This window comes from Adiantum capillus-veneris, chromosome 4, assembly GCF_014529385.1.
Source record: "Adiantum capillus-veneris isolate H3 chromosome 4, ASM1452938v2, whole genome shotgun sequence".
Lineage (NCBI taxonomy): Eukaryota > Viridiplantae > Streptophyta > Polypodiopsida > Polypodiales > Pteridaceae > Adiantum > Adiantum capillus-veneris.
In genome coordinates, this window is record NC_140934.1 from 112,145,229 (window position 1) to 112,160,436 (window position 15,208).

The 15,208-nt window shown below is 43.2% G+C and overlaps 1 protein-coding gene across 4 annotated transcripts in view; it reads right to left on the bottom strand.

Moving 5' to 3' along the window:
* Nucleotides 1-2,569: 2,569 nt before the first annotated feature.
* LOC147459811 (uncharacterized) overlaps nucleotides 2,570-15,208 on the bottom strand; it is a 41,876-nt gene continuing 29,237 nt past the window's right edge. For 2 of the 4 annotated variants that reach the window (XM_086511015.1, XM_086511016.1), the window contains exons 3-9: nucleotides 4,952-5,130; nucleotides 4,347-4,533; nucleotides 4,017-4,267; nucleotides 3,829-3,943; nucleotides 3,280-3,372; nucleotides 3,046-3,195; nucleotides 2,572-2,962 (exon numbers count right to left, since the gene is read on the bottom strand). In XM_086511015.1, coding sequence (XP_086367141.1) covers nucleotides 2,864-2,962; nucleotides 3,046-3,195; nucleotides 3,280-3,372; nucleotides 3,829-3,943; nucleotides 4,017-4,267; nucleotides 4,347-4,533; nucleotides 4,952-5,130 — 1,074 coding nt within the window. In that variant the 3' untranslated portion in view covers nucleotides 2,572-2,863. Of the gene's footprint in view, nucleotides 2,963-3,045; nucleotides 3,196-3,279; nucleotides 3,373-3,828; nucleotides 3,944-4,016; nucleotides 4,268-4,346; nucleotides 4,534-4,951; nucleotides 5,131-15,208 lie in introns of all 4 variants that reach the window. The other 2 variants (XM_086511014.1, XM_086511013.1) reach the window with 2 other exon arrangements.

Consider the following 15,208-nt stretch of genomic DNA (forward strand, 5'->3'; position numbering starts at 1 on the left):
CAAGCGTTTTATCTCTATCAACATGTATTGTTTTTAGCTTCATTTACTTGCCTACTTGTGCAATCTAGTGGGCAATCAAGGTTCTTCTTGCCAATTGAGCCAAGATACATGCAAAAGCAAGCCCACTGGTAACAATATGCACATGGACTTGTTTGGTAAGCTCAATTTATCCCCAGCTCTGTGTGAGCCCTATCCTATCTCTAGCACCTCACAAGCATGTGAAACCTTTTTATGCATGTTCTCATAGCTCCTTTGACTCCTCTCTTGTAGGAAATTTCCTTGGGATCTCCTTGCATATCATATCTCCCCACTTGCTTTAATTTTCACGACAAGAAAGATGAAGCCTTTGAACAAGTATACACAAGTTGTCTACAAATTCCTATCTAGCCTTGTGTTCATATGCCTATATAAGAGGCCCTTTTTACATTATTTGCTAATCAAGTAATACAATGCTTTCCTTTTTTAATTTTGAATGCTACTCTTCAACACCCACCTTAGTTTAATAGGAATATATTATCCCATTACACTTTTAGGGTGGTTATTCTTTGTCCAAAATGAGGGCAAGCTTGAACTTGAAAATGATCTCTGCTAAGATGGTTGATTTTGCCACAACGAATGCACTTTTTTTTGGACTTAGACTTTGTAACAACATAAGCATTGTTACCTTTCAACTGCTCATTCTTCTTGTTGAGCTTCCTTTTCTCTCACAAGATTTTTGGACCTTGGTTTTGGCATAATGGCCAAATTCATACCATAAGCTCCGTTCTCTATAACTCCCCACCGGTTTCAAAGCATTTGTGGTGTTTTAGAATGTTTTTTGAAGTTTGAAAAATTAAAATTTATCCTTGCACTCGTAACGTCCTTTTAACTGCTATTCTTTAGACCTTGTAGCCAACAAGATTTGTATCACAAATCTTGGATAGCCATGAGTTGTCACATAAATACGTTAAAACTAGGAAATTTAGAGAGCAATGCACAACAATATCAAAAAATTGAGCTATCGTTCTTTGAAATCAAGAGATACATACAAACTTTTTATTTTTTATTTTTTTAAGGGCGAACACAAACAGAAAGGGAAGAGGCACTATTTTTGTTTTTGGAAAAAACATAATTAATAGTATCACCAATATACATATTATAAGAAGTTAAAACTCATGTTCTTAATTTCCCATATGCAACTTTTCAATAATTGATACATATAGCTTCAATCATTGATATCTATCAATGTGCATTCAAGCAATGTAGGACAAACTTGGAAAAGTCCATAAGGTGAACCTGATTATGGATTGAAGCTTTCTATCAAAGCTTGAAACTATGTTCGGTGAAGCTAATCCCGTGCTACATTTGTAACCTAACCAAAATCAATGTCTGTGTTGTATCTTCACAATTGAAGATGCATATTATCTAGTATTATGTAATTGCTAAGATTGCAACAACCCTTGACATATGTGCCCGTGTGTGTGTGTGTGTGTGTGTGTGTGTGTGTGTGTCTTCGCGATGTGTTCGCTATGGTGCAAGCATTGAGAATATTCCACATCTATCGTGGTCTTGACAGTTTGTGGATAACATCTCTTTAGCTCTTCGTTCGCGTAAATTTTTCTGGATCTTTGGAGTGCTTCTACCTTTCCTTCAATCGTATGCACCAAATATTCTACATCTATCGTGGTCTTGTTCTTGTACGCGATAGTTTGTGGATAGCATCTCTTTAGATCTTCGTTCACATTTCCTTGGCTTACAATTTGGTAAATTTTTCTGGATCTTCGGAGTGCTTCCACCTTTCCTTCAATCATATGCATACTTTTTCGACTGGGTTAGATTCTGGGTATTATGGACAATGTGAGAGCACGAAATTCCCTCATGCTTCACCAAATTCAAGTGGAATATGTTTCTTTCTTCAAGATATCGCTTAGACAATCTCTTCAAGTTGCCTATGACTTGAAGGAGCTCCTTGTTAGCCATTACCAACTCTACTTTAATTGTCTCTGAGTTACAGATTGTAATACTTTCTATGGGTTTTCCTCACTTTGAGGTTTCCCATTTGTAATTCAATCTGACATGACCATATAAAAACAATGTGTGTGTGTGTGTGTGTGTGTGTGTGTGTGTGTGTGAGAGAGAGAGAGAGAGAGAGAGAGAGAGAGATTCCCTCAATGGAAGCATTTACTAAAACAACTTGAGAAGCTCATTTCGTGACTAAACTTAGCAAGAGAAGCTTATGAAAGAGAGAAGCATCCACTTTTATGCTTCTAATTATCAATACGCACGTGATGCTGAGAATGGAATTTACACTTAAAAGGGGTTGGATGTGATACTAATTTCTATAATGTGATGACCAGTGCATCATAAAAACCATGGCATGCATAGACATTGAGTTGATCCTTAAATAATTGTGAGGACTTCATGATTTAAGTTTGAAGCAAAATTCTAATTCGAAAGGTATTAGTCATTTTATCATAAAGTATTAGGCAGACTATATATACATTAAAACCTTAAATCCGTTGCTTGAGAAGACTTGCATCCAATATAAGCGACTGTGTGTGTGTGTGTGTGTGTGTGTGTGTGTGTGTGTGTGTTTAAAAGTCAAAAGGCAATGCTAATCATAAAATTTTAAGTTTCTTGATGACCATGTAAAAGTCAACAGGCGAGGCTATACATCTGTACATAATTCATGTAGGTTTGCTCACAATATCTGTACATAATTCCTGCAGGTTTGCTCACAAAGCAACACATTGAGTTAGCACTCCCTCACAGAAACAACCTTTCACCTCAGGAGTCCATGGCCTGGGGCTGCCTTTTTGTATGCTTTTGGTAAATTGCTCCCCTTCATGAAGGCAAGGGCAAAGTTGTAGGCAGCTGTGTCACATTAGAAATCCATCTCGAAGTCGTCATTAGAGGTTTCAATCGCAGCAAGTATATGAGAGATTGTCAAGGGGCAATGTCTTGCAGAAAACTGGAAAAGGACCTTCAGGGCAAGATACAAGCCATGAAATGAGTACAAATAAACAAAAACATCCTAATGAAGCATCCTCGTGGAGACACAATTACCTTGGACATGGTGTCAGCACTGGCTCGATAGCGGTTAGCTACACCTTGATAGTGAATATCCGCCGTTACAGGCTTCCCATTCACTACACTGAGACCTTGATCGCCAATGGAAAACTTCAAAAGCAATCCAGGCCGCAAATGCTGATTGTTCTGGGGATTAGAGTTTGAAAGAAAAAACTCAGCCCATCGATGCAGATGTCACACAAGTTGAAGATATAATCAAAAAGGCCTTACTTGTCTAAGAAACTCCTGGGGCATCCTCCCAAGAACAACCTTTGGATCATCGCAGGTGGCCACTGTTTCATCCTCTTGGTATTCCAAGACAATCTGGAAAACAATAGGATCGAATTTGAGGGTTAACCGGTGACATCAAACTACTCGAAACGGTACAACAAAAGAACACTCACCAAGGAAAAGCACAAATAATCATTAATATGAAGCGGCATGGGGGTACAACTTCCTAAGGGGTCACCCATCCCAGTACTGTTCTTGCTCATATGTGCTTAACTGTCAAGTTTCACAAACTGGTTTAGCCATACAGACTCCAAAACCTTAAGGCATTAGGGAGTCTGGTCTAGCCAATTTATGCAAGCACACATAGGCACCACTTACGGGATATGGCTTCTAAGAGATGCACAACTCATTGTTTCAAAGTATTAAAAAACCTCGAACACTAACATAACGAAGGCACACAATTAGAAAGGTTGAAAAACATGTAAAACAAAAGGAGCTGCAGTGTAAGCCTATGATGTAAATAACTGACTAACGTAAAAATCTCGATACCTGCTGATAAGCTGGAACGTTGCCCTTGCTGTCAGTGTCAATGTGATAACGACTGCTAGCAGGATCTTTCCAAAGAAGCGCCAATGGAGTGACTCCTAAAACATAGTGTGCGTGTCTAAGACCCCAAAAAAAAAAGACAGTTAAAGCACAGTCTCTATTTAAACGTGATGATCGTAAAAGAGAAGTACCTGTTAAGGAACAAGCATCCATCCCGCTCAAATGGCACAATACCATTGTAAGCCTCCTTCAAGCCAGCTTTATCACACTCAAATGCAGGTACAATCTTGAATTGGTAGTGATGCCATCTCGAAGGAGGAGCAAGCACACCAGTTTCTTCCAGCTTAGATTTTATCCAGAAGTGTCTGAACTCATAATTGCAATCATACAGCGAGTACCCCCGCCAACACATCATATCTATAACGTAGTATATACTGTTAGGCTGCAATAAAGAGAGAATGAATAGGCTCACGTGGAAAACATAAACATCAACACACAAGGAAAAGGGTAGGCAACTTCACCTTGTGAAATACACAGTCCAGTATGCAAAACACCCGAGACGAAGTTACAGCTTCACGTGTCCGTGCTCCACTAGGTAATGCTGATGGAAAACAATGGAGTATACGACCATTGCGAAGCCTGCTGACTGTTGCCCCATTTGAAGAAACAACTAAGCAGCGCTCACCTGCAGGTCTTGCCATTACATACCTGCATGCAAAGTAGATGGTTGAGAGCAAGGGCGTCATGAGTTGACCATCAATACAAATTCAAACGATCAGATATAAACATTCTATTATCCATAACCTCTGTTTCATAATAACTGTATAGATATGTAAACAAAAATCAGGAATCTGAGACTTGGACGAGGAAGCCTAAAAGAGACGGACAAGCTCACAGGAAGCTTGCTCAAGGCATAAGTTATGTATTATCTAGTGAGGGAGAAAAAATGAAGAGAGTACAGAAGGCATGAGACTCGACAATTCAGAGGGCAGAAAAAAGGTTCTTTTTTTTTGTTAAAAAGACGGGAGGCTTAGCCATGAGCAAGAATAGGGCCCTACATACAGTCTAGGAACTAAAAAAAATTAATAGGAAAAAAACTAGCAAAAAGATAGGCCTGAATCCCTACCAAAATGGTAACCAGCTGCAACAGTCCCTATACCACAAGTCCCAACCTCCATACTGAACCATACTGCCATACTGCACCGTACTGCTACTGTGCCACACTAGAGTCGATTTAGTAAAACTTTGTTGTTCCAAATTATAATAATCAGGCCATTTGGCTGCGTACTGCTTTGTTCCATACCTCTGCAACGATACACATACATGAACAATCATGGTTGTGAGAGAGGACGCACTACATGCAGCATCACAGACAAAAAAATCAACAAGGGCCCTCCATACTAGCATTATGAAAACAACAACAATGGGCATACATGACTGCATGCATAAAATTCATGATTCATAGATGTACAATGCAGAATGCCATGCAGCAATTGACAAGGGCCCACCATGCTAGTATTACAACAACACATCATAGGCATTTCTTTGTTTGCAAACTCTTCCTATCGGTCTATTTGGGGCTTAGTAAATTTTACTTTCCTAGCTTTTTCTCTAACATTGATATCAGAGATTCTTCCTGCTCGTGCATTCGACATGGCAACGTGCAAAAATCCATTAGAGCTCATGAGGTCGTGATGGCTAGCCTAGCATGCTCTCTACACTCTTGGCATAGGGTGGTATGGGACGCTACTAGCAAGAGACAAGAGCAAGGGGGCCACATGCAAGTTGATGGTGGGAGTCTATGGTAAGCTTTTTTTTTCATTTTGTACATAGGAGCTTGTGTGTCTCTCGGAGGTTGATGCTAGTGGTCGCCACATGGATGCTTTGTAACCTTTTTTTTTTTTTCATGGATGCATTGGTGTGTCTTTATGTCTTTATTTTAGTCTACGTCTCCGTATCTGTTTGCGCATGAGGATGCCCTTGAAGGGCTGGCCATTCCCGAGACATAGCATTCCTCCGTACGCACATTCGATGAGAGGCCTTGGGCATCATGGATTTTACCAGTCAAGGAGAGACAAGCATTTCTTCTTTCTCTTTCTTTTTCTTGTTTTTCTTTTCTTTTTGTTTTTCTTTTTTTTTTTTTTAATAGAGCGGACTCACCACAGGGCCTAGGAGCTTGCAACCAGCAGGCTAGCCCCTACCGCGAGGGCATACTGTCACAAGTGATGACATGGCGTAACCTACTGGACACCTAGAGGAACCACTGAAGTGAACAAGCTTGGCCGGACCCAAAAATAAAGCTAACACTAAAAGCTACGTAAGGAGCAGCGATTGGAGAGAGAGCCTAGGGCACATTATAAAGAGTACATGGGGCCCCTAAACTGGGTGCCCCAGATTTGCTTTTCATGGCCAAAAGCTACGCCAAGCTGCCTCGATGACTGCCGTATGGACTGCCACGTGGCGGTCCACGTTTTATGGTGCAATTTTTTATGGCTACTCCTTATGCAGTCTTTAAGGTTTGCTTTATTTTTGGGTCCGGCCAAGCTTGTTCACTTCAATGGGACCTTTAGGTGCCCAATAGGTTATGCCACATCGTTGTGAGAGTGCGCGTGTGCGGAAGAGAGAGAGAGAGAGAGAGAGAGAGAGAGAGAGAGAGACAGACAAAACACTGGTGTGGGGAAGAGGGGGCGATCAGCCCCCCTGACTACCAAAGCATGAAACATGTACAAATGCCAGATGATATCTGAGAAGTGGGTACGCCGTACCCCCCTAGCCCCATATATATGAGTGCCCAAGGGAGGTCGAGCAGTATGGATGATGCCCCACGACCCAGCATGGAAATATGAATGGGTGCCCATACTAAGTGGGCGGCCGGACAAGGTACGACCTAGACTGTGGGTGGCCAGCCCAGAGACACTAGCCGTACAAGGAAGTGCCCTGGACCTGTGTGAAGCACCACAATGGTGAACTCTCGACAACCCCTCTCAGCACCTAATGTTGAACAAACTGCATGAGGTCGAAGATGTGAGGCAAATGATGAAGATGTCTGATGCAATGTCCATTGAAGGAGACTCCATGAGTGTAGCAGCAGTCTAGTGTGTCCCAACCTCCGAGAGATCTCCGTGGTAAAGTGCCGTCATGAGCAATGTAGTAAATTGTTGTAGTCCGTCGATACAGGGTGAAGATACTGTGTGAAGATCCCGAAGTGAGTGTAAAAAAAGTTAAAACAACTCCTTGTCGTCAAAGGAGTGCCAATAGACCTACAAGTGTCCTACCCAATAGGATCTGTGGTGTCTGTAATCAAACCGTCTTGAGAAAATGGGGAAGCCCAAGAAACGTCATGAGAATGACCGCAAGCATGTCAATGCATGAACCTGTAACCCAATGTGGCCAGGTGGTTAAGCTATGTAAACACTCCAGGAAGGCCAGATGTAGCAATCTACGCAGTAAACGTCCTCCGAAACAAGGAAAGCCGGACTAAGCAGTCTGCACTGTAGAAGCTATTGTAAGCTGCAGCAATCATCAATAGACCGCATGGACCACCACAGGATGGTGTCCTGTAAGTAGGTAGGGTAATCCAAGATGAGGGAAAAGCCAGACTCAACAGTCTACATTGTGTAGAACCTCTGAAAAGAGGAAAGGCCAGACCAAGCTGTTTGTGCCGTCTTGCCTATATCTCCTGCCTCCAATCCTCCGGCGTCAACCAAAACGAAATCCGCGCCAACAACGCCACCAAACCGCATTTCGGTGTGGCTCTCAATGTAAATGAGTTGAAAGTGGCCTACTGCACAAGTCGGGGGATAAGTCTGTTGTAAGGTTACCAAGGGTGAGTGTAAGCAACTCTGAAGGTAGCAATCCAAATGATCAAGAGTGTAGAAGAGCAATTGCACTACCATCCAAGCCAAGCTCTGGGTGACTCCGATGCAGTCACGTAATGATGCCTAATCTCCGCATCTCGCGGGTAAACTCTCCAAGAGAGTCCAAAGCACTGAAGTCCCACTCCAACCTCTAGATCCAAGCAATGAACCTGTCCAACAAGAGATCCAAGATCCAAGATCCTCACCCCAAGTCCATGTAGATGCTCTATTGTAAGCAAGTGATCTGATGTGTTGAGGTAAGTGGTAAGTGTCTGTCCACTCAAGATAATGGTGTCTTCTCTGGGAATGTCCAAATTCCATATGCCATGAGCATGGCCATATCAAGTGAACTCCTCTGATGAGTGCATAAGTGTATCCATAGCAAACCACAAGTCGTCACCCCCTCTGGAGTGCGCAACCGCCGACGAAGAAAGGCTGGAATGAATGAATCTCCCAAGGATCGTACGCCCGTAGATGATCAAGCTGATGTCGAAGATACCGTGTACTCCGAAGTTGTAGCAGTTCAAAATACACAGCACAATGTATTTCCCGTCTACGGGTGAAACTGTCACAAATGATGACGTGGCTGCCCAGTGCACACACACACACCTCTGTGGCGGGCTGAGACGGTGACTGTACTGCTGAAAACAGTCCCGCGTGCAGAGAAAATGCTGACGTGGCAGCCTCCGCAATTTGCGACGCCATTCATGGAAATCCATACAGCCCTACTGACGTGGCAGAAAAGCGTACGGAATTGGCTGCTTTTCTGGCTGCGTTGCTAGACTTGCTTCTTCTACGCAAGTTGAGAAAGAGAGAGAATTCCTTTGCTTTATTTGCCAAGGCTTGAGAGAGAAAAGTTTAAACTGCTTTATTTTCCAAAGCTTTTAATTTTCGGCTTTTGATTCCAACTTTTGGGGCTCTGCTTTTAGCAACTGTTGTACTCTATAAATAAGTGGGTAGGCCACTCACAACTCAAAGCCTCTGGATACAGAGTCCGAGTGTGAGCGCCTACCCGGCGCCCGCACTCTTGTACTTTGAACTCAGATTAATTCAAAAAGAAATACCGAAAGGGGCGCCAATCTTTGGGGCCAATAACTCTAGGCACGGAACTCCGTCGGGCCAGTGTCGAATCAATTGTGAACTGTGAACTATTTTGAAGTGGTTATTTGTGCTGTCACGGTAGATTCTCGACGGAGTGTCCAAGTCTGTTACAGTGGTATCAGGCACGGCCGAATTCTCTTCTACGGGAAATCCTATCCCTAATTTTTTTCTGCGGCACCTATGGCTTCAGGCAAAGATCAGTCGACTCCCTCTGCATCCGTAGATGCGGGAAGGGATCACAACGAAGATTCACGCGAGGAGTATGGCCCGCCTCGGCCTACTTAGGCGGAGCGTCAAGAGATGGAGCGCCAACAATTGATTGGCGATGCAACAAAGGTGATGCTTAATTTTGCCAAGGACCTGAAATTGGATAAATATATGAGCAAGACTTCTTTCGAAGAGGTGCACACGCAATGGCAGAAAACCACAAAATCACCCCCAAAACCCGCTCTCAAGAAACCTCCTACTCCCAAGAAGTATACAGAGAAGGAATTAGAAGAGGTGGTTGATGCACGAATTGCTCAGCTTTTTGACGCCAGAACAAAGCTAAAAAGCACGACAAAAAGCAAAAGAAAGGAACTGACTTCCCGGGTTATTTGGGTCGTCAATCTACTTTTGAAAAGGCAAGAAAGCAAAAGAAGCGTGTTAGATTTGAAGGAGTACCTAGTTCTTCTTCTGATAGTTCTTCTAGCTCATTTGATTCGAGCGAAGAAGACCGAAAAGGCAAAAAGCGAAGCAAAAAGCAACGCTTCGGAAAGGGCAAGAAAAAGACCAAGAAGTCTAAAACTCGCCCGCTGAGTGACAGTTCTACAGAGGACTCGTCTACAGACAGTTAAGACTTTGACGACAGCAACTTTTATGCAAAGAAGAAGCATTTTTACAAAGCCAACTAATATGACTTTCTGGAAGGCAAAAGCAAGAAAGTCCGAGAGTTTAAGGAAGGTGGACAGTCAATTAAATTTGACACATTTTCTGGTTATAGAGATGCTTCGAAGGCTTTGTCTTTTGTACAGCAGTTTGACATCGCTTTCGCGAGAGGGCGTTACTCAAAGCACTCTAAGATTCGGAGAGCTGCCTCTTACTTTAAGGGGAATGCTCGAACTTGGTGGTCCACGCTTCTATTAAACAAGACTGCGCCAGTTAAATGGCTGAAATTCAACAGGCTTTTTATTTCTTCTTGGCTGACTCGAGAGTATGACCGTGATATATGAACTGCTTGGAACCATCTCCAAATGACCAAGAAGGATACAGTGGACGCTTATTGCGAGAGATTCTGGAGCTCTTTTCTACCCGCCTCTTCATTTAAGAAGATCTCGTTCAAGGAACAGATTGAGCGGTTTACCTTGGGTCTACCTACAGAGATTCGAGATCACTGCTTGGAACAAAAGTCTGCTTCCATTCAGGAGTTGATGAGTCATGCGAAACGGGGTTTTGCCATCCACTCAGGCAGTTTGACCTACCCCACCGATGAGATCATGACACAAAGAGCCGAACAGACTTCGACAAATGAAAGTAGAAAGAGAAAGAGCAACCCAGAAAGAAAAGGATGCATGACCCAAGCTTACTCCTCAAGAGAAGGCTCTCTACATAAAGGAGGGGAAGTGCTTTGAATGCGGAGAAACTGGGCATATCTCCGCGAAGTGCCCTAAAAAGGCACCGAATGAACAGGATGAAGAAAGGCCAAAAAGTTCTAAAGCAGCTGAGGGACGTGACAGATAAGGCAGATAAAAAGCAAAACTGGCTCTTTTGAAGGAGCCAAGGCCAACTTCTTGAATTAGCGGATCGATTTTGGAATTACGCCCGACACGCTGAGGCCACAAGCGGAGGTAGTTCGAGTGGCACCCGGACGGGATGTTGCCATTACACCGAGCATTGGCAAACTTCGTTTGCAATGACAGGGGTGTTTAGGGCACGCGGAGTTTTACGTAATTGCCTTGGAAGGTTGTGACGTTCTACTCGAAATCCCTTGGTACCACAAGAACAACGCCGTGGTTGACTACCGGGCCGAGAATGCGACTTTGACAAATGAAGGGCTCAGAGATTGTACTTGATGAACTTCAGTTTCTTTACTCACTTTTTTTTGGGAGAGAACTGAATGATGGATGAAGGTCGAATATGTTTTGACCTGAACAAAAGAATGCCAAGATTTACTCCACACTCATGCCGATTGCTTTTCAGAGGGCCTATCAGGCGAGTTACCACCCGCTCGTCCTAAAGATAATACTACTGATTTGATACCAGGAAGCACACCACCAAACCGGACACCTTACCGTGTGAGCCGGCCAAGTACAGCCTAGTACTTCACCGTATTGCTCTCCAGTGTTATTGGTTTTGAAGAAAGACGGATCTTGGAGAATGTGCATCGATTATAGAGCTCTCAACAAAATCACCATCAAGAACAGATTTCCGATTCCTAGGATCAATGATATACTCGACAAATTACAGGGATCCTCATGTTTTAGCAGGATTGATTTGAAGAGTGAATATCATCAGATCCCGAATCGCGCCGGAAGACGTCTACAAGACAGCCTTTCGGACGACTTTTGGGTTATTTGAGTTTTTGGTGATGCCTTTTGGCTTAACCAATGCTCCTGCAACATTAAACCAGATGATGGACAGGATTTTTCGAGAGAATAGACTATTTGTTGGCACTTTCTTTGACGACATCATTGTTTTCTCCAAGGATGAGGCAGAACATAGAGATCATCTGCTTCAAGTCTTTTTATGAGATCACAAGTTAGTGATTAATGCAAAGAAAAGTGAATTTTTCCAACCAGAGATACACTTTTTGGGACACATTGTGTCAACAGCAGGAGTGCACATGGATCCGGCCAAGATAGAGACTATCCGTGATTGGCCCAATTTAAAGAATGTCCATGAAGTTAGAAGCTTCTTGGGACTGTGTTCGTAATACAGGCGGTTCATTCGAAAGTTTACAGAGGTTGCTTCCCCTTTGCATATCTTGACACAAAAAGGAGTCCTTTTCTCGTTGGGACCCAGAGAGGTGACTGCCTTTCAAACTTTGAAAGAGAAATCGACTACGAGACCAATTTTGACTTTGCCGGACTTGCAAAAGTCATTTGAAGTATATTGTGATACTTGTGGTCGTAGTCTGGATGTGGTCTTAATGCAAGAAGGCCAATGTCATTGCCTACAAGAGCCGATTGTTCTCAAGGCCGCAATTGACAGCACAGATTTGTGAGAAAGAGCTTTTGGCGGCTATCCATGCTCTTATTCAGTGGCGACATTACCTACTCGGAGCCGATTTTACGGTTTTCACAGATGATGGGAGTTTACGCTACTTCTTGTCACGGAAGCAGCTATCGGAAAAAGCAGACACGGTGAGCAAACATCTTGTCACAGTTTACTTCCAGATTGTTCATATGCAGAGACAGAAGAAATTGGTGGCAAATACTTTGTCCCGAAAGACGTTGGTTCTGGCTATTTCCGCGATACATTATAGGAACTTCGAGGACATGGTCGGTCAGTACGCCACAGAACAGATTTTGCAGATGTATTCGGTTGAATACAGAAAGGGGAGATAGTAACGGACTATTCCATTCGGGATGGCTACTTGATGAAGAAAACCAGGTTGTGTGTTACACAACCGGTGAGGGAAAAGGTTCTAACCGAATGCCACTATCCGCCTTTTACGGGTCACCGATGCATTGCTACCACCTTGAAAGGGGTAGAGAGATACTTCTATTGGCCGAGACTCAAGAAGGATGTGGACGAGATTGTGCGCAGTTGATATAGCTACATGACATAGCTTAGAGGACTCTATGAAGCCCTCATCTCCAAACGCCACATTGAATTGTTGGATAAAGGCCAAGACTTTGTCTGTAGCACCAAAGGTGCCATCATAGGTAAGGAAAGAAATGTTCTTTCCTCCCTCTTTGACCTTTTTCAGCTTGGACAACCTTTTCCAAGCAACATAGGATTTCCTATGGCCTCTTCTTTTGGGTAACCTAGGAAGACACCTTTAATGGACTTCATATCAAGCTTTGTTCTCAAGTCATTGCGTGCATGAACAAAAGCTTCGCAGCCAAAAACTCTCAAATGATCATAAGAGGCAAGTTTGCCAGACCAAACCTCCTCTGGAATGTCATTCTTCAGCGTACTATTAGGAGAGCGATTGCAAATATAAACTGCACTTTTCAATGCCTCCCCCCAAAACTCTTGGGAAAGATTAACGGTGGACAACATGCAACGCACTCTCTCGCATAAAGTACGATTATACCTCTCAACCACACCATTAGAAAACGGTTTATAAGGGGCTGTCAACTCCCTTTTAATCCCATTTTCATCACAAAAACGCTGAAATTCAGCACATACATACTCTCCTTCATTATCAGACCTGAGACATTTAATCTTAGCACTCTTTTGAGTAGTGACAAAAGCATGAACCTTTTTATAAGCATTAAAAGTCTCACTCTTTACTTTTCAATAAATGCACCCATCCTTTCCTAGTACAGTCATCAATGAATGTAACAAAATACAATGCACCACCAAAAGACTTAACAGGCATAGTGCATTGTAAGGTGCAGCGGAATGAATGTTGAACTTTGCTCAAGATGAGTGCTCCGAACTGTGCTCAAGGTTCCTTTTTCTTAGGGAAGGGAGAGCCTTCCGTTCTTTAACGAGAGAGTGCAAGTGATCACAAACAAAGTGAATAGACACTGTGCATGAAGGTGCATGAGACTGAGAGATAGAGAGAGAAGAGAATACGAAACAAAGGATGTTGTAAAACCCTCCTCCAAGGGCCCCGCCCTCTATGGCGAGAACGGTCTACTTATGCCTGCACAAATCTCTACAATGCTTTGGACTTGCCGACGATGAGGACGACAATGAGACGGGCTGAAATCTGAAAATGCTAAGGGCTGAAATCTGCAAATCTTTATCTGCTGAATTCTGACTCTATGTCGGTGATGACGTCGATGGCGACGATGCGATGACGATGCGTTGAAAACGCAGATGCTGAAATCTGTGTTTTCCGGGCTGAATCTGCAAACTGTGCGGGATCTCTGACCGTGCCACAAGGATCCGCTGCGGGAAGGTGAGATCTGCGAGGTTCGGGGGTTCTACTTTGGGATCTGACTGCTAAAAACTGAAAACGCTGGTGCTACTGTGAATCCCGTCGCGAAGGAGCTGCAAAACGCTAGGTCGTTTGCTGCTCCAAAAACGCTAGGGCTGAATTCTGCTAACGCTAGGGCTGATCTGTTGTTGTGGGGGAATCTGTTAACGCTAGGGCTGAATTCTGCTAACGCTAGGGCTGATCTGCTGTTGTGGGGGAATCTGTTAATGCTAGGGCCGATCTGCTGTCTATTGTCGCCGTGAATCTGCAAATGCAAAAACGTTGGCTGATCTAATGCAAAAACGCTAGGCCTTCTAGTGAGTGAAAACGCTAGAGTTGTCGCGGGGGGGAGTCTTGCTGAGAAGTTGCCTGATGAACACCGGGTTCCAGCTGCCTCTTCTACTGGAAAGTGCTAGCTCTAGTTTCCTTATATATTTCATTAGCAAAATTGCCCTACCTAGTTCCCAACAAAACTCGCTTAAAAATAATAAGTGAAAAATGTCGAAAATAAGGAAAATAGATCTAATGCACTGGAAAATTCCCCTGATGGATTCTGATGGGAATGTTGATGATCATGCTAAGTGCAACCAGAGGATATGCATCTAATCTAAGTGACTGGTCATGCATGGTCTGCGAAAAGACTCACAAAAGTATCCGATCACTTCCTATTCTAGACTGACTTAACTGAACTGAACCCTTGCTGTAGCTTGTCCATAGACACATAGGGTTGGATATGTCACGTGACATGCATACATCGGATTGAATAAGATTAAGAGGATTAGCTTTGCGAGAGACACCAGAGTCATCGTTACAAAAATCGTTCCATAAAGACAATCGTTACAAAAATCCAAGTTTTTGCCTTTTACATCAACCCTCTTTAGAGAGGAAAGCACATCAATACCCTTTTGGCTCATATGGCCAAGTCTCTTATGCCACAATTCCGTGTGTGAAGCAACTTCAGCAACAGCAAGAAACTTGTCAGGCAAAGCTTTGCATCCAACATAGTACAAAGTACCTCTTTTAGACTCTTTTGCAACAAGCATAAAGCCCTTAAGCAACTTCCATGAACCCCCAGTAAAAATGGTCGTATAACCATGTGCATCTAACTGGCCAACAGATAACAAACTTTTCTTAATGCCTAGTACAAACCTGACATCATTCAACACAAGCTCTTGACCATTGTTAAGAGCCAAACGCATAGTACCCATTCCCTCAATATTGCAAGCAAAATTATCACCAAGGTACACCTTGCCATAATTGTCTGCAGCATATGTAGCAAAACACTCCAAAGATGGAGTCACATGGAATGAAGCACCAGAATCCACTATCCAAGACTGGGACAGACCATCAT